At 44.4% G+C, this 17,616-nt stretch overlaps 2 protein-coding genes across 4 annotated transcripts in view; one reads left to right on the top strand and one right to left on the bottom strand.

Annotated features, from left to right (window-relative positions):
- The window catches only part of LOC103750590, a 44,480-nt gene that overhangs the window by 8,532 nt on the left and 18,332 nt on the right, over window positions 1–17,616 (top strand). Inside the window, 4 exon segments of the mRNA XM_008853703.3 lie at window positions 5,265–5,580; window positions 6,530–6,589; window positions 9,213–9,558; window positions 9,676–9,853. Of these exon segments, the coding sequence (XP_008851925.2) occupies window positions 5,265–5,580; window positions 6,530–6,589; window positions 9,213–9,558; window positions 9,676–9,853 (900 nt within the window).
- Window positions 471–9,501, bottom strand: Zscan30 (zinc finger and SCAN domain containing 30). Of its 3 annotated transcripts, none has more exons than XM_029556443.1 (4): window positions 9,404–9,501; window positions 5,174–5,673; window positions 4,746–4,884; window positions 471–3,758 (listed from the first exon to the last, which is right to left on the bottom strand). In XM_029556443.1, the coding sequence occupies exons 2-4, from the start codon at window positions 5,573–5,575 to the stop codon at window positions 2,827–2,829; spliced, it is 1,473 nt and encodes a 490-aa protein (XP_029412303.1). In that variant the 5' UTR covers window positions 5,576–5,673; window positions 9,404–9,501; the 3' UTR covers window positions 471–2,826. The 3 variants fall into 3 exon arrangements, with proteins under 3 accessions (XP_029412303.1, XP_029412305.1, XP_029412304.1); XM_029556445.1 differs by having other exon boundaries at window positions 5,174–5,656; window positions 9,404–9,438; XM_029556444.1 differs by lacking the exon at window positions 9,404–9,501 and adding an exon at window positions 8,557–9,397.

Below are 17,616 nucleotides of genomic sequence, written 5' to 3'. Positions count from 1 at the left end.
CAATGGCAGAATTACCAAGCTCATGCATAGTATTATAAAGAACCCTCTTCAAGCTGGGAATGGTGGTGCACACCTTTAATCCCAGCACTTAGCTCTTGGGAGGCAAAGGCAGGCAGATCTCTGTGAGTCTGCAAGTAAAACAGGATTGGAAATTTAAGTCAAATTTGACAATCTACTGTACATAGTTCCAAGCCAGCTGGGCACCTGTCTCAAAAAAAAGAAAAAAAAAGTTCAAATAAATTTCACTACAAGTCACTTAAGTACCTGAAGATTTATGGCTAAGAAAAACTAAGTGGTTAAGCACTTTGATCAGTAGTGCTTTTCCATGAATTCAGCAGCCCTAATTCCCTTCACAATTCTGTACCCTCACTGTGTTAAAGGAGCTGAGGATCTCATGGTCAAATCCAACATTTTGCTTATGAGCTGGATGACACCAATAGCTGAATTAAAAGGAGATTGTGGTGGGTGGGTTTTTTTTTTTTTTTTTTTTCCAACAGCCTTTTCAGGGTGAGTAATGCCTTTCCTTCTGTTCCAGGCTTTTCTGTTGCCAGAGACAGTCTAGAGAGCAAGTGTCTACCTTAAATGGATCTTGGTCCCCTACCTTTCCTTTTCTCCCTCATTTTCACAGCCTGCAACTAAACAGGATTGGAAGTTTAAGTCATATTTGATAGTGACCTAAGTTCATACTTCTGTTTGTGAACTCCTGAAGAACAAGGCCTTATCTCTCAGGCCAGCCTAGGCTACATAAAAAAAGATTGGAGCGATGGCTTAGTGGTTAAGAGCACATACTGCTCTTGCACAGGACCAGAGTTTAATTCCAAAGCACCCACAATGGGTAGCTCACAACCACCTATAACTCCAGCTCCAGGAGATCCAGCCCATACCACCACCACAAGATGAGACTCATGAAAGATAATTTGGGAGGATATAGTATGTGTATGGATTTTTAAAGTTCTCATTTCCATGCTCCTTCAACTCAACCCTAGATAACTTTCTTGGGGAACTGTAAGCCCTAGAGTCTGGCTGCCATAGCTTCCAGATGCCATTATTTTCCCAGATAATAGAAATGAGTGTACTGTGTCCTTTGCTTGGTATTTCCCACCTTCCAGCATATTTCCATTTGTGCTACTGTGCTCCATATTCCCAAATATTTGAAAGCAATTTTTTTGGGGGGGGTCTTTTTGAGACAGGGTCTCCCTGTAGCCCCAGCTGTCCTGGAACTCACTATGTAGACCAGGCTGTCCTTGAATTCACAAAGATCCCCCTGCCTCTGCCTCCCATGGGCTAGGATTAAAGGCATGTGCCATCATGCCCAGCTCAAAGCAAGACTTTTAAAACTCCATTTATTACAATATATCCCACATCACACTAAGCAGATGAAGCGTGTACTCAACATGTGAATGTTAAAATTAGCAAAAAATATTTACTAACGACTTTTACCAAAAATGGCAGGATTTGGGGAACACAATAGGAAGTAGTTGGAAAGGTAACACTTGCTATGATTAGCAGGATTGTGGATGATTTATACTTTATTAACATTCACAATTAGAAAAGTTATTCAATGATACGTCAAACACTGAATGATTTGTTACATACAGGAAAAAGCAATTGAGATCCTTAAAACTGGATTGCTCTTGCTAAATGATAATGCACAACCTTTGGAGGTGACGACTAGAAACACCAGTTTTTTCCTGCCACACTAATCTGAATACGTCTAGCTCTTAAAGGTCACTCAGGAGCTGAGACAGGCTGTACAATTCAGTTATTAATAGAGAAAGAAATCAATTTGGGTCCAAGACAACTCCAGCAAAAGCAAAGTCACAATACAGGAGCATCTGCAGATCCTCTCATCTTCCTGCCATGCAGGCCTTGTAACTTCCACCTCTTCTCCCTACCATCAGCCAGGCTAACATCTACATCTTAGATCTCAAGTGAGATGTCACAGCCAAGAGGCAGTCTCCTTGATATGGTCTTCAACAGGACCCTGAATTTATTCTGGTAAAGTTCTTACCACACCTTGCCATAATAGCTTGTTTAGTAAATATGCGTATTCCATCAGCCCTTTGAGAGGGCAATCACCATGACTGTCCTCCCAATGACTAAACCACTAGGCACCCAATAAGGCAGACCTCAACAGGAAGTTCAAGGCAGAAAGGAAAACTGCCAAGGGGGCCAAATGAACTTCATTCCTCAGATATTACTAAACCGATCCAGGGCCCAACATTTCACAAGCTCACAATACATTCCAAAAAGCTCAGTAACTTTGCATGTGTCTACTCCAGAGGCACAAGAGCTGGCTGGGCAGTGATCCTTACCATCTTATAAGGAGCAGTTTCAGGATCTGTGCCTCAATCGTGGACTTACATGACAGTGTTCAATGGCAGTTCTATCTGGAGTGGTGTGGGTGAAAGGACTACCTACAAGTCCTCATCCAGAAATGGGTCGAGACTTTCTAGAAAACATCTACCATTCTTTGTGGACAAGTACCTGGATAAAAGCTTTCAATATGACAGACATCTTCACGTGGATCTCCTTTTACAAGACTGAACTGGGCTTGAAAGAAAATTCCTACTATCAACAAACTTGTGTGTTCTGTGGTCTTACCTTCAGAGAGAATTCCTTGCATTTCACAACTATACAGCCTTTTTTTTGTCTCTCTCCTTTTTGAGTTTTTGAGACAGGGTCTCCCTGTAGCCCCAGCTGGCCTGGAACTCACGTTGTAGACCAGGGCAGCCTCAAACTCACAGAGATCCACCTGTCTCTGCCTCCCAAGAGCTGGAATTACAGGCGTGAGCCACCACGCCTAGCTCAACACAATTATATAACTCATGAGCAAAGTTGAACTCTAGTGTGTGTTCTCTGATGTTGCATAAGACCTGATCTATGCCTAAATATTTTCCTACATTCATTACATTCATAAGGCTTCTCCCCAGTGTGGATTCTCTGGTGCTGGGTGAGGGCTGAGCTCTGATTGAAGGATTTTTCACATTCATTACATTCATAAGGTTTCTCTCCACTGTGGATTCTTTGATGTTCTATAAGAATAGAGCTTCTACTAAATGCCTTACCACATTCACTACATCCATAGCCTTTATCACCAATGTGAATCTTCTTATGCTGAATAAGGGCAGAGCTCTGGCTGAAGGCTTTCCCACATTCACCACAACCATAAGGTTTCTCTCCAGTATGAATTCTCCTATGCCTAATGAGCCCTGAACTTCCTCTGAACGCTTTTCCACAGTCACATTTATAGGGTTTTTCACCACTATGAATTCTCTGATGTCTAACAAGGTCTGTCCTGAAAGCAAAGGCTTTGCCACAGTCTTTACATGCATAAGGTCTCTCTCCAGTATGGCTTCTCTGATGTCTAATCAGCTTTGACCTACGGCAAAAGGCTTTCCCACAGTCTAAGCACTCATAGAGCATTTTCTCTGTGTGTATTTTGGGTCCTGTAGTATCACTTAAATTTAAACTGAGCATTCCTTCCCTTTTATTACATTCAAAGCTCTTCTGTCCCGTAGGGCTTTTCTTGTTGAAAGATGCCAGACTGAAGTATCTTTCCTGAGGAGAAAGTTGATGCACCTTGTTGCCGATATCACTTTGTTTCTCACTGTTGTCCAGACTTCCCACAGTTTCTTCAACCATCTGTCCTGAAGATTCCCTGGGGAGCCTTTCTGGAGATGTCATAGCCAATGATGCAACACACTCAATAATTTCCTGCTTTGCTGTCAATACTTCATCTGTCACCATCTTGCTATCTGAAAATGTGAATAAAAAAATGTGTCATTTTGTTCATATTAGTAAGTATTATAGTAGGAACAAGAAAAACACAAAAGGGTAGGTGCTTGGTAGTAGGAAAATTCTTTTCAAAAAAATTTAAGACAAGGTCTCATTATGTGGCCCTGCCTGGCCCCAAACTTGATCCTCTTGCCTCAGGCTCTGTAGTTCTGGAATTACAAATGTGTGACCCCCATACCTGGAGAGAAGGAAAATTCTTAAAATTAGTTTCCCAAGCAAGGCCTGGTGGTACAGGCCTGTAATCCCAGGCCTATTTTTCCTGATCAAGTTATTATGTGACTTCTGTTACTGACATAATATTCGTAGCCATCTTAGAACTGCCTTGTTAGTGTGACAAAAATATTTTTGCAAATAATATTGGTCTTGGAATATTATGGCCTTAGAAAATTTTATAGATGATCTTTATTAAGATTTTATTTTTTACAGCACTTGGGAGGCAGAGGCAGGCGGATCTTTGTGAGTTTGAGGCCAGCCTGGTCTACATAGCAAGTTCCAGGACAGCTGGAGCTACAGGGAGACCCTGACTCAAAAAGACAAAAAAAAAAAAAAAAAAAAAAAAAAAAGATTTTATTTTTTAATGTGTATGTGTCGGGGGGAGTATATGCATGTAAGCACAGGTGCCCTGCAGCCAGAGAGGGTATTCGACCTTGTAGAGCTGGAGTTACAGGCAGTTGTGAGCCACCTAATGTGAGTGCTAAGAATCAAATTCTGGTCCTCTACAATAACTATACATGCTCTTAACTGCTAAGCCATCTCTCTGGCCCCAAGACTTCTATTCTTAAACCAAGTTAGAAAATATATTAGAATTTCAGATTCTAGGCTGAGCCAATGGAAGAATATTTCAACAAGGCCAATAGGCCTTTTCACAATGTTTAGTGACAGCACAGGTGACTGTCATTAAGAAAATGAGCCATGGCATATTTGATAGTCCTCATTGCGATGCTCACCTCTCTTGTGTAAAGCCTGGGGCTCCTGGGACTCACTCCCACAATGGTTCTTCAAGGGCTGCAGTGGGCTACTCGGAGATTTGAGTGTTCCCATGGGTGTCAATTCTTTGTAGATCATGTCTTGGCCATGAGCTGTGTCCTACAAGTAATCAAGTGCCAGCACTGTAACTCTGAGGATATACAGGAGAGAAACCCCTAGAGCAATGGGCAAGACAGAAGAATCAGAAAACCATTCAGGTGACTAGAGAAGAAAGAGCAGGCCACAGACCCCTGTAACCTGAACTAATGGGTGAATAGTCAGTATACCAAGAAATAGAAACTGGTTGAGGTCCCTGAGAACTGAGTCACTGCAACTCATAATGGTTTCTCTATTGACTACAGTAGGTCAAAATGAACAAACAAACCAAAAACCCCCTACTACTTCTTACCTGTTGCTGGAGCTCATCAAATTCTCTCTCCAGCTCCTCCAGCAGAGCCACAGCCTCCTCTCCATTCCCAGGCCTGTGCTCTTGCACCCAGGTCTGCAGCTCCCCGGGCAGGATGGCCAGGAACTGCTCAAGCACCAGCAGCTCCAGGATCTGCTCCTTGGAGTGTTCCTCTGGCCTCAGCCACTGGTGGCAAAGCTCCTGCAGTTGGTTCAGAGCCTCCCGGGGCCCAGCGAAGTCAGCGTAACCAAACTGTCTAAAGAGCTGGCGGAAGACCTCCTGGCTTTGAGGATTTCCCTGAAGACTGAAATCCTGCCTCCAAACAATTTCTTCAACTTTCACAATGTTAAGTCCATCTTGTTCTTTTGGAGCATGACAGGCCAAGGCTGTGGCTTCTCCAGACATCCTGGGCAAGACAGTCCAAAAGGGCTGCCCAATGAAGGCAGAGAAGAGGCGGGTCCAAGGGATTCTTTCTGAATTGCAGCTCTATGGAGAGAGAGCCCCTGAGGTGGAGAGTGCTTTATGTTACACAGACAAAGCATGTGCTTGGAATGTAAATACATGTTTATGAAGGCCAGACACCTGAGAACATACCACTGTAAAGAAAACTGACTACAAGGACTGAGAAACATAGCTTGCTGGTTCAGTGCTTTCAGGGAAAACTGGCTAAAGAGAACTTCCATGGAAATGACACGTCTGTGGACTGTTTAAGATTTGTTCAGGCTGGGAAGCAGAAAATTTTAGTATGGTTCAAAACCAATTTGACCTTTAGTGATAAAGCCAGGGATAACATTAAAGATCGTAAATAGTGCTCCATAAGGACAATCATATTTATTTGCCACATAAGGTTACTGAGAATCCTAGGCTGACCAATGGCACACAGCTAGTGAGCAGCAGAGCCCGGCTCTCAAGTATTTAGCTGTTATGTCCTGGGGCTTCCCAAGAGACAGGAACTCATCTTAACACCTGCTGTGAGCCAGGCAGCTGCCAAGTGGTGTGCTACTGAGTCTCAACAATGCTACTGTGCAGTAAATATCATCCCAATGTTTTACAGATGAAGAAGCAAAGCATCTTGAGTTCAGCTAAGTCCCCAAACTGGTCAAGAACCAGCACTGCCTGACTCTCAAGCAAAAGCTTTTTTTTTTTTTTTTTTTGTCTTTTTTGAGACAGGGTCTTCCTGTAGCCCCAGCTGGCCTGGAACTCACTATGTAGACCAGACTGGCCTTGAACTCACAGAAATCCACCTGCCTCTGCCTCCCAAGTGCTAGGATTAAAGGCATGCGCCACCACACCCGGCTCAGCAAAAGCTATTTTTATTCCAGAATTAACTGTCTAAGGCAACCTTGGTTGTTCCTACAGGTTGGGAAATGATGGTGAAAACCCTGGGATGGGAGATAACAGTAGTGATGGGTTTCCAAGGTGCGTCACTCACCAGCCACCAATGGATTCTGGCTGTCAGCTGGGCTATCAGCAGACATGGTCCTACATATGTTCCTCTTAACAGTTTTTTAAAGACCAAAGCTCTCAGCTAAGTGAAGCCCTCTTTGAGTGCACCATCTCAGCTTACCCAGACCCTCCTGAATGAGGTCTCAATAAAGTGCATCTGTAGTATATCCCACAAACGCCTGGAGCCAGTGTTGAGAACCCTGGGATATCAAGCAGTCATGAGACAAGGTTAAAGGAACTGCTTTTCCCTCAAAGCACTCTTCTCATTTTGCCAAAAACCGTACTTTAATGGGACTACTGGTCTTGTCCAGGACTGTACTACAGGCTACACTGTTTCGGCTTGTATCTCTGTCACTCAGCCCAATGAGTGCTGTATGTGGCACAGTATACCATACAGCTGAGTATATGACTGAATGTATATGTATGTATAGATGTAGATATGGATGTGTGTATGTATGAATAATAAAAAAGTAGAACTTCAAAGAGGCAGTGGTCAACACTGTCAAGTACTTTATAAGGACTGGAAAACATTTCCACAGCATGTAGCAGGCATCAAGGAAGTGATCTAGCTCACAAAAACACACCAGATTTGGAATCAGATAATCCAACCACAGGCAGACAATCATGGTGCAGATCGTTACTAGCCATGTAGCCTTAGCCACCAACTGAACTTTTCTGAGGTCTCATCTCTCTGGAAACAGTTAACAATGGGGCACTGCAGTGCTTCGGGAACTGGAAACACGCAACACATCTGCGAAGGGCTGCGAAGTGTGTTAAGCATGCCTTTTTATCCTCATGCCTTCATAGATTGTCCCTCTCAGGGCCAGCCAGTTCCTAGAGCAGTAAGCAAATCAGTTGTGGCCTATCTTTCAATGGGAACCACCAGACACAGAACCCCTCCTCCCAAGTTCTCTACCAGGCCCTCACCCTCAAGACTACCACTTTCCTATCCTAACCACTTCAAGGCCAGCACCAAACAAGGTACAATCCCCATGCCCAAGAGTCCACTGAAATGATTCAAACAAGTCCATCCTAAGGGACTTGCCCATTCCTTCCCATAGAAACCACAGTAAGTCTTACTGGTCTTGCCCTTGCCCTGCCTGACCCTGAGGCTTTCATCTTAAAGCAGGCACCGTTCTCTTGAAATTCTAGGAACAAACTTACCTTTCCAACTAAAATCATTTCATCTGCTGTTCTCACTATACCTGAATAATAGCAAACCACATTTTAAAATAATTGGCAGCTGGGTGTGGTGATGCATGCCTTTAATCCCAGCAGTCTGGAGGCAGAGGCAAGTGGATCTTGGTGAATCCAAAGCCCGCCTGATTTACCCAGTAAGTTCCAGGTGAGCTGGGGCTCAGGGAGAATCTAATTAATAATTAATTAATAAAAATTGGCCCACTGCAAGGGGCAAATTCCATTTTACAAGGAATGCATTACAGAAAAGGCTTTACTCAGGAAAACCTACCAGTGTTCAGTAAATGAAACCACGGGTCCCCTGATTCTCTCATCATGGCAGGAAGTTTAGAGAGAAGCACTCTATGCTCCAGATCACTCCCACCTTCGTATGGCACAGTCTAAGAAAGCAGCCTTGTCAACCCACTTCTGATCAGAAAACCTGGATTTCGGTGTCACCTGGCAGTGGTGAAGAGGCTCAGAGAGGTGGGAAGTACTGAGCTTGGGTGCAGCCCGCCCTCTGCAAAGCAAATCTCTGGTCCCTAACTAGCTCTCGGTCCAAGCAACCCAGATGAAACCCCCAGGATGCTCTTGGGCAATCCTCTGAGGCAGGCTATTATAACACACGTGCATCATAATGTAATATAAGGTTATAGTCCAATCACTTACTAACAGAACACTGAGGCTTTATAACAGTTCTGAACACTGTCTACTGTTTAAGTGCCTCAATTCACTTCATCTTCTCAGCATGTATACGTACTTACTATAGTCAAGTTCAACTGATGAACAATACATGTAATCTGTCCCCAGGTTACATGGCTTGGGAGGTAACCTTGACAGTTGCTGGTTTTGTTGTTGATTTCGGTTTCATTTTTTTTGTTTTGAGCCAGGGTCTCATATATACCACGCTGGCCTTGAACAACTTGATCTTTCTGCCTCCCCTCCTAAGCCCTGGGATTACAGGTCTGTGCTACCACTCCTGGCTCAAGTCTGGATTGTTCTGAAACCAAATGGTCGGAAGCCTGGGTCCATACTCATAGAGGACTCCTGCTGAAATGGCAGCATATCTGCACGAGTCACCAAACCAAAGCACTCATTAGAAGTCAGCCCGTGTTTTTCACAAACTTGTTTAGTATCTATTGAGTGTCTATGTGTGCAGGCTCCGCGCTGGAAGCTGGGCAGTTAAGACACCGTCCTTCCCACCACAAAACTTAAAGGGGGGCCCACGTTAAACACGAAGCACACAAGAGCGCGCCAGACCAGGTGGCACAGGCCTGTAATCCCAGCTATTTGGGAGGTTGAGGCAAGAGTTGCCCCAAATTCAAGATCCGCCTGACCTAAAGCTGAGTTCACGGCCAGCCTGGGCAAGTCAGGGAACGCCTGTCTCGGATTTTTAAAATAATAAAAAACCCCGGAGAAGGGGATTATTTCGGAGTATGACCAAGGAAACGCCCGCGCCGTTGCTGAGACCCGCCCGGGACGAGCTTCGCACAGCAGAGAGCCTACAGCGCGGTGTAGGCGCTGGGCGAACCCGATGGAGAACCGCGGGCGGGGAGCAGCCGGCGGACGGACGGCGACCCCCGGCCCGCGCGGCCGCCCCGCCACACTCACCCTTCTCTCCGCAAGATGCCCGCCAGGCGCAGTCGCGGAAGCCGGAAGGTTGGGAGGCGTACGCGCCGGAAGTGGGGGCCTGCTCCAGGACCCGGGAGGAGTGGTCTCCGGGGCTGTGCGCCCTCTGGGGGTGCCTGCTGGAAAGGACTTCCCGAGTAGAGAGGGACCTGGGATCCGGGATTCTGGGGCGCTCACGCTGCGCTCCCCACTCTTCTTCAGGGTGGACTGTCCCTGAGACGACGTGGCTGCCGGCGAGCTGCTGCTCATTCTAGAGCCTTCAGAGACCCCCGGCCGAGCAGTGGACGCCAGGCCTGCGCGGCAGAGCTGGCCGCGTGCATGCACTGTATGCATCGTTCGCGTTGTATGCTTTGCTGAATCCTTGCGGAAACACAGCCGCAGCCAGCAGCACACAGCTCCTGCCCCCGCTCCCCTTCTTCACCGAGCTTTCCGGTGTGTAACTGTGCAGCTGTGTGAGTCCCCTGCATCTCCTGACTTCCCCGTGACTCACCGAGCTCTACCATGTTGATTTTGAAGACCACTGTATGTATAGACTGTGTGTACATGGCACAGAGCCTGATGTTTGCTGAATGGATAAATTCATGAATGCATTCCTGGAAAAATGTACTCAACTGAGACTCCTTTCAGGTGCTGTGTCAAGTGGAAAGTTAATGCTAACTAGAACACAGGATTTCATTAAAGCAGTATAACTTGGTTTTCTGTTACTTAGAGTTGAAGACTTTTGAAGTCTTAATTACTGAAGATACAGGAAATTCTCCGATCTGAATTAAATTCGGAAGGCCTTGTGGAATTGGGGTGAGGGTAGTTGTAGAGTTGATTTGGCTGATGTTGTTTGGTTGCTTTGGGATTTTTTTTGAGACAGTCTCGTTTAGTCCAGGCTGGCCTGAAACTATGTAGGCCAAGGTGACCTCCAGCACAGGATCCTCCTGCCTCTGCCTCCTGAGTGTGGGGTTAGAGGCGCGCACCGCAGTAGATTACCAGTGAAATTCTTTACTCAAGTACACATCTCTGTCAAAAGGAACCTTAGGAACTTTGTATTGGCCATTATTTTTCAGAATCTGATTTTCTGGCCCCGCTTACTATTTTTAGGAAGTCAAAATTAATTGGACACAATATTGACATATCTAAGGTATCTCATTGTCCATAGATGTCTTCTTATTCAGAGCAAACGTTCACTTACTGTTAATATTTAGTTTTGAGTAAAAGGAAGGTTAAACTTTCGTGTGACTTTACAATTTGGATTTCTTGTTACATTGTTTTGTTTTGTCATTGGCCTTTTGATCTTTCTGCCTGGACCTCCTAAGGCTGGGATTACAGGTGTGTATCACCATGCCTGGCTTGGATTTATTCTTTTTTTTTTTTTTTTTTTTAACTCCAACTGGAGCTTGGTTTTAAAGTTGAAACATTCTTTGTGAAGAATCTGATGCCCAAAATGATAATGTTGAACGTTCAAATGTTTAGTGAATCCACAAAGAACCCCCTCTGGGCAATAATATATTTTCAGCTTTCCAAAGCCCTTAATCTGGCTTTTCTTTTTTTTAAAATTTATTTTTATTTGTGTATATGAGTATTTGCCTGCATGTATGTGTGCATACCACATGTGTGCAGTATCCATGAAGGCCAGAGAAACATCAGATCCCCTGGAACTGGAGTTACAAATTGTTAGCCACCATGTGAGTGCTGGGAGCTGAACTCAGATTCTCTTAACTACTGAGCACTTCTCCAGCCTGTTTCTTCCATGCCTTATGCTAATAATAGTTCATTTTAAATCCAGGTGCATGCACTCAGAAAGCAGCCGCCATGGGTCAGAGGCCAGCCTGGGCTATATAGCAAAACCTTGTCTAAAAAGTATTAGCAATAGCAGTTAACTTTCTAGCTCAGTATTTAAATTATAGGTATTAAGCTAGGAGTGTTGTTAGAGGAATGAACATCACTCAAAGGAAAAATCGGGCATTTTGCCATTTTCTCATTTTGTGTCTCCTTCATTGCTAATAATTTAGAGAGATAATTGTCTCATGTTGGGTTAAGGCACGTCTTTGTTATTTACTTTATTTGGAGATAAAGTATAGCCTGGTCTACATAGTGAGTTCCAGGCCATCTGGGGCTACAGGGAGACCTTGTCTCAAAAAGACCAAAAACAATTTTTTTTTTTATTTTGTAGGGGCTGGAGATTGCTCAGCAATTAAGAGCACTTGCTACTGTTACAGAGGTCCCAGGTTGGGTTCCCAGTGCTCACATGACAGCTCACTTCCCATCTGTAACATCAGTTCCACAGACTTCAACAACCTCTTCTGGGCCCCACAGATACCGGGCACACATATGGTTTGTGGAAATGATTCTTCTAGGATGGCCTTCTGTTATAAATTGAACTTTTACTTAACCTTGTAAACAAGTTAACCATATGCTTTTAGATAATTTAACAGTGTGTATTCAGTCCATCTTCCTACTGTGAAATCAGCTTGTTTAAATTTAACTTGCCTTTAAGAAAATAATGTATGGGGCTGGAGAGATGGCTCGGGTTAAGAGCACTGACTGCTCTAGCAGAGGACCTGGGTTCGATTCCCAGCACCCACATGGCAGCTATTACCATCCTTGACTCCAGTTCCAGGGGAATCGGAAGCCCTCTTCTGACCTCCGCAGCATTGCACAACACAGGTTCACTCACATACATGCAGGCAATATACTCATACACATAAAATAATAAATAAATATATACACACACACACACACACACATATATATATATATATATATATATATATATATATGAACGAAAACAATGTAAACCATTTTACTAGGCCTTGGGCTCCCCCAAGTAACTAATTTTTTAATATTTTATTCATTTTTTATTTTATGTGTATGAGTATATTTCCTGTGTGTATGTAAGTGCACCCATGTCATGCAATGCCCAAAGAAGTCAGAAGATGGTGTCAGATCCCCTGGAACTGGAGTTACAGATGGTTGTTAGCCGCCATGTGGATGATAGGAATCAAACCTGGGTCCTCTGCAAAAGCAGTCAGTGCTCTTAACCACTGAGCCATCTCTCCAACCCCTCCAAATAACTAATTTTTACAAGCTAAGCCAGTTAGTGTCTCCCCACCCCACACCCTCAGTTAGTTTCTTTTAATGCAGAATCACCACAGTGGTCCACAAGCACATATGCAGGCAAAGACTCATACATACAAAATAAAAATAAATCTGAAAAAAATTAAAGAGTTTTATATTAGTGGGACTGGAGAGAGGGCTCAGCAGTTAAGAGCACTGGCTGCTCTTGCAGAGGACCTGGATTCAGTTCCCAGCATCCACATGGTGGCCACCAACCGTCCGTAACTCCAGTTCCATGGGATTCAGTGCCCTCTTATGACCTCTGCAGGCATTGCACAACACGGGTGCACTTAGATGCATGCAGGCAATACATTCATACACATGAAATAAAAATATTTTCTAAAGATTTTTGTGTGTGAATGCACATGTTAAGTGCCTGCAAAGCCCAGAAGAGGGCATCAGATCCCCTGGAACTTTACTTAGAAAGGTGGTCCTTTGCAAGAACAAGCACTGAATCACCTCTCCGGCCTCCAACTGTCGTTTAAATAAGAGTATGTATAGTAGCAAGCTGACAGGGTGTACTGTGATGACTTTATAAGGTGGCAACTAACTTGTTCATAGAATTCCTTTCCTGTTTCTGGTTTGGGTGGGACACAAAGGAGATCTCTGTGAGACCTGTAATGTACAAAAGGAGGCAGCAGCCATGTCATAGCTCACACGTTGTTGATGACTGCTCTTGACATCAAAGGGTACCTTAATGTGCAACTATTCCACCTCCCTCTCGATCCTCCAACATGGGCCAGGTGTGTGCTTAGTTTGGTGATGGAAGGTTCCAGCTTTTCCAGATACCCTTGTCATCATAGTCAAGGCAATAAAAACAGACATGTGGGGGCTGGAGAGATGGCTCAGCAGTTAACACTGACTGTTGTTGCAGAACACCCAGGTTCGTATCACAGCACCCACGTGGTAGTTAACAACTGTCCATAACTCCAGTTCCAGGGGATCCGACAGCCTCTCTGTCCTCCACGGGCATTGCACGACATGGGTGCACTTAAGTACATGCAGGCATAACACTCATACACATAAAATAAAAATAATAAATTTAAAAATGCTATTTAAAAATTTTTTTTAAAAAAGACATGTTTCATTCCATGGTTGTGAGGTTGAATGCCACACCTGGGACTTCCGGCCTGACTTTGATTTCCCCCACTTTACTCCTTTTTTCCTTTCCTTCTGACTGCCTTTGTCAGCATCAAATTCCAGTACCAGACTTGGACCCAAGAGCATTACAAGACTACCTACCTAGTCCTATATTTGTGCAAGCTGATTCTCTTCAACACGTATATACATACCTGCACATGCATGCTACTGCTATTGTGCTTTCCTGATTGAGCAATAGCGGTCTATCAGTTTTTAAAGAAAAGTCACTGCATGATGAAAAGTGGATGTGGCAGTGCACATCTAAAACCTCATCACTCAAGAAGCCAAAGCAGGAAGACTGCCCCAAGTTCAAGGCCGACCTGGGCTGCATAGTGAGTTCCAGGTCAGCCAGCGCTATACAGCAAGACTGTCACAAAAAATGAACACAAGAGGATGGAGGAGATGGCTCTGCAGGTAGACACTCAGTGCCAAGGCTGAAACCTGAGTTCACTATCTGGACCCACAGAGAAGGAGAGAACTAACTCTCACAAGTTGTCCTCTGAACTCCACACACTGGCATAAGCACATGAGAGAGAGAGAGAGAGAGAGAGAGAGAGAGAAAGAGACTAAATTATAAATACATTTAAATTTTTTCATACGAAAACATGAGAAGTGAGCCAGGTCTGGCAGGACTGAGAGTGCTGGGGGTGGGGAGCACACACCCTTAATCTCAGCACTCAGGAGGCAGAAGCAGGTGGATCTCTGAGTTCCAGGCCAGTCTGGTCTACATAGCAAAAGACAACAAAACCCACAAACAAGAACCAGAAGGACTGAAAGTTCATGGTTTGCTTGGGCTATGGAGTGAGTTCAAAGACAGCCTGGGCAAACTTAGTAAGATCCCCATCTCAAAATAATTTTTTTTACAAAATGTAAGATGTGGGGATATAGCTCAGTAGTAGAATGTTTGCCTGGCATGTGCAAGGCCCTATGTTCAATTTCCAATATCTGTGCCTGGTAGAAGGAATGGAGGGAGGGAGGGAGGATAGGAGGGTGGGAGGAAGGATAGGAGGCAGACAGGCAAGTGTATTGTGTACCCACAATTTTAGCACTGTGGAAGGCTTGAGAGTGGACCAGACTGGGCTACACAGTGAGACCTTATTTCAAAAAAAGAAGGGAAGGAGGGAGAGAGGAAGGAGAAGAATCATCTCAAGAGCTGGAGATGTAGCTCAGTGGTACAGCACCTGTTTAGCATGCAAGGAGAACCCTTTGGCCCTGGGTTCAATCCCCCACAACACCAAAAAGAAAAAATTCTGTAATTTCATCTTCCACTTTGAGTAACCAGGAAAAAAAATTAAACAATGCAAGCAGAAAAAGGAAACAAGGGCTATGTGGAGAATCACCAAAATGTGGAGAGGAAGATAGTCTTTAAAAAACATTTAAAAAAATCTAAACTGGCTTCTCACCAAGATAGTGAAGAGACGATGAAGGAAGCTCGTGCCACTCCCAAAGCCAAAGTGAAGGCCTTGAAAGCCAAGAAGGTGTTGTTGAAAGGCATCTACAGCCTCGGAAAGAAGATCCGCACCTCACCTGCCTTCTGAGGCCCAAGACCCCGCAGCTCTGGAAGCAGCCCAAATACCCTCAAGAGCCCCCCAGGAGAAACAAGCTTGACCACTATGCCATCATCAAGTTCCCCTGACCACTGAGTCAGCCATGAAGATGCACAACAACAACACACTTGTGTTCACTGTGGATGTCAAGGCCATGTCGGCACAAAAGCATAACTCACCTCAAAGGGGATATGAGATAGTTTATTCTGGAGTCAACTGAGTGACCATTGCCTGGGAACACAGATTCAGGCTACCCCAAATTCCATGTTCCAGCATGGTAACAGTTGTCTTACTTTTTTTTTCCAATTATTTTTATGTGTATGAGTGTATTGCCTGCATGTATGTAAGTCTTACATTTTTATAGTAACACAGTAAAACAAAGTCATAAGTCAAGACACTTTTCAAATGCATTGACCGATACATTCAGCCTGCGGACCACAGCAAAGCAGGAGGGTTCTTACTATAGGTCTCAGATGTTATCTGATGACGTTCTTAGCGTTTGGATTGGTGAAACCTGGTGGTCTGCTGTTAATACATTTTGAAAGGTTTTTATCTGTTAAGTCACAGGATATTAGATCAGAAACAGAGGTGGTTAGTAAGGAGTGGCTGTTTAGGTGGCTAAAGATGGATGGAGATAAAAGGTAATTAGACTCTGGACCTGCAACATTCCAAACTCCACAGTCTCCACAGTGATAACCAGCTGGTCAGCCTAGCAGGAAGTTCAGTCCAAGGTGCAGGATTTCTTTTTGGGAACTTTTCCTTCACAGCCAACAAGCACCAGATCAAACAGGCTGTGAAGAAACTATGACACTGATGTGGTCAAAGTCAATACCTTGTTCGGACCTGACAGAGAAGTGTTAGGGGCTGGGCCTCGCTGACCTTGTTGACTGCTGTTATGGCCCTGTTTTTCCCTCCTGTATTGTTTGTGATACAAGTGAATCAGTACTTTAACCTTTTAGCTAAATGAAAGAATTGTTTTTCTGGGTTTTAATGCTTGGATTCCCTCAAAAATTGTATATTACAAAGGGTATTCTCAAAAATCAGCAAACCTTGACTTGTGGTCAAGTCCTGTCAGGCTGTAAAGCTGGCATAAGCCTTGCTAAATTGCTAACTGCGTAGTTCTGCTTTTGTACTTGGCTTGCTTGCTGGCTTGCAGTCATGAAAGACCTATAAAAGGACTCTGTTACTTTAACTCGGGCAGCTTATCTCCTCCTGTGGAGAGTAAGTTTGGCTGACTGGGATCCTAAATACATTTTTCCTTGCCGCACTTCGACTTCGGTCTTTGAGACTGATTGGATAACAGCTCAGAGACCACAAGAAAAAGGCCTAGAGAAGAAAGCCTGTATTCGTCTGGCTCCTAATTAAGATGCTTTGGATGTTGCCAACAACACTGGGATCATCTAAGCAGTCCAATACTCTAATTCTAAATACAGATTTTTTTCACCATAAAAAAAAAATCAAAACTGGTTCCTTGAAAAAAATGAGTAAGTCTGATCAGTGTTTAGTTGGTCTGCTCAAGTAAAAGGATAAGATACAAATTACCAATAGCAAGAAAAGTAGAAGCACTGTCGCTACAGATGAACAGACATTTTAAAAAGACAAGGGAGCCGGGCCTGGTGGCGCACGCCTTTAATCCCGGCGCTCGGGAGACAGAGAGGCAGGCGTATCTCTGTGAGTTCAAGGCCAGCCTGATCTATATAGTGAGTTCCAGGACAGCTGGCGCTACAGGGAGACCCTGTCTCAAAAAGACAAGAAAAAAAAAAGGGGAGAATGTCATGAACAAACCGTCAATAAATTTAACACCTTATCGGGCCGGGTGGCGCACGCCTTTAATCCCGGCGCTCGGGAGACAGAGAGGCAGGCGTATCTCTGTGAGTTCAAGGCCAGCCTGATCTATATAGTGAGTTCCAGGACAGCTGGCGCTACAGGGAGACCCTGTCTCAAAAAGACAAGAAAAAAGAAAACAGTCTTCTATCACCAAGACCCAAATTTGAGCCCACCTCCCTACCTTACTAGGCTAAGGACTGTTGTACCTCATCCACTGGACCCCAAAAAGACCACCAAGGACCCAACACACCAAAATGCAAAAGCAAAGGTTTATGGTTTATTCGGGCTTAAGGTTGGGCTCTCAGACCTCACCAACTCAACAGATCCCTGCTGAGAGCCCAGAGTAAGGGAGAGTGGAGCCTTTTATAGGTTTTAGACAAAGAGAGGAGGGGGATACCAAAAATACATTTTGGTTGGTTCAAGGAGCCCGCGCGCGCCAACATAATTTTAAACTGATTGGATATATAAGATGCAGCCCTGGAAGTTTCTTATTGGTAGGTGCTATTCTCAGGGCTGTGGAATGTGCTGACTGTTATCTGTGGGGCCAGGAGTCTCCATTTTTACCTTAAAGGGCAG

Source organism: Nannospalax galili, unplaced genomic scaffold (genome assembly GCF_000622305.1).
Source record: "Nannospalax galili isolate Female #2095 unplaced genomic scaffold, S.galili_v1.0 scaffold147, whole genome shotgun sequence".
NCBI classification, from domain to species: Eukaryota; Metazoa; Chordata; class Mammalia; order Rodentia; family Spalacidae; genus Nannospalax; species Nannospalax galili.
This window is presented reverse-complemented; position numbering and strand designations above follow the sequence as displayed.

What these genes read in the sequence shown, in the direction of transcription:
- Zscan30 (XM_029556443.1), bottom strand. Translation starts at nt 5,575, where the DNA reads ATGTCTGGAGAAGCCACAGCCTTGGCCTGTCATGCTCCAAAAGAACAA. An exon ending in TTGATGAGCTCCAGCAACAG is followed by an intron (nt 4,885 to 5,173) that starts GTAAGAAGTAGT and finishes GATTACTTGTAG; the next exon opens with GACACAGCTCATGGCCAAGA. An exon ending in CCAGGCTTTACACAAGAGAG is followed by an intron (nt 3,759 to 4,745) that starts GTGAGCATCGCA and finishes TCACATTTTCAG; the next exon opens with ATAGCAAGATGGTGACAGAT.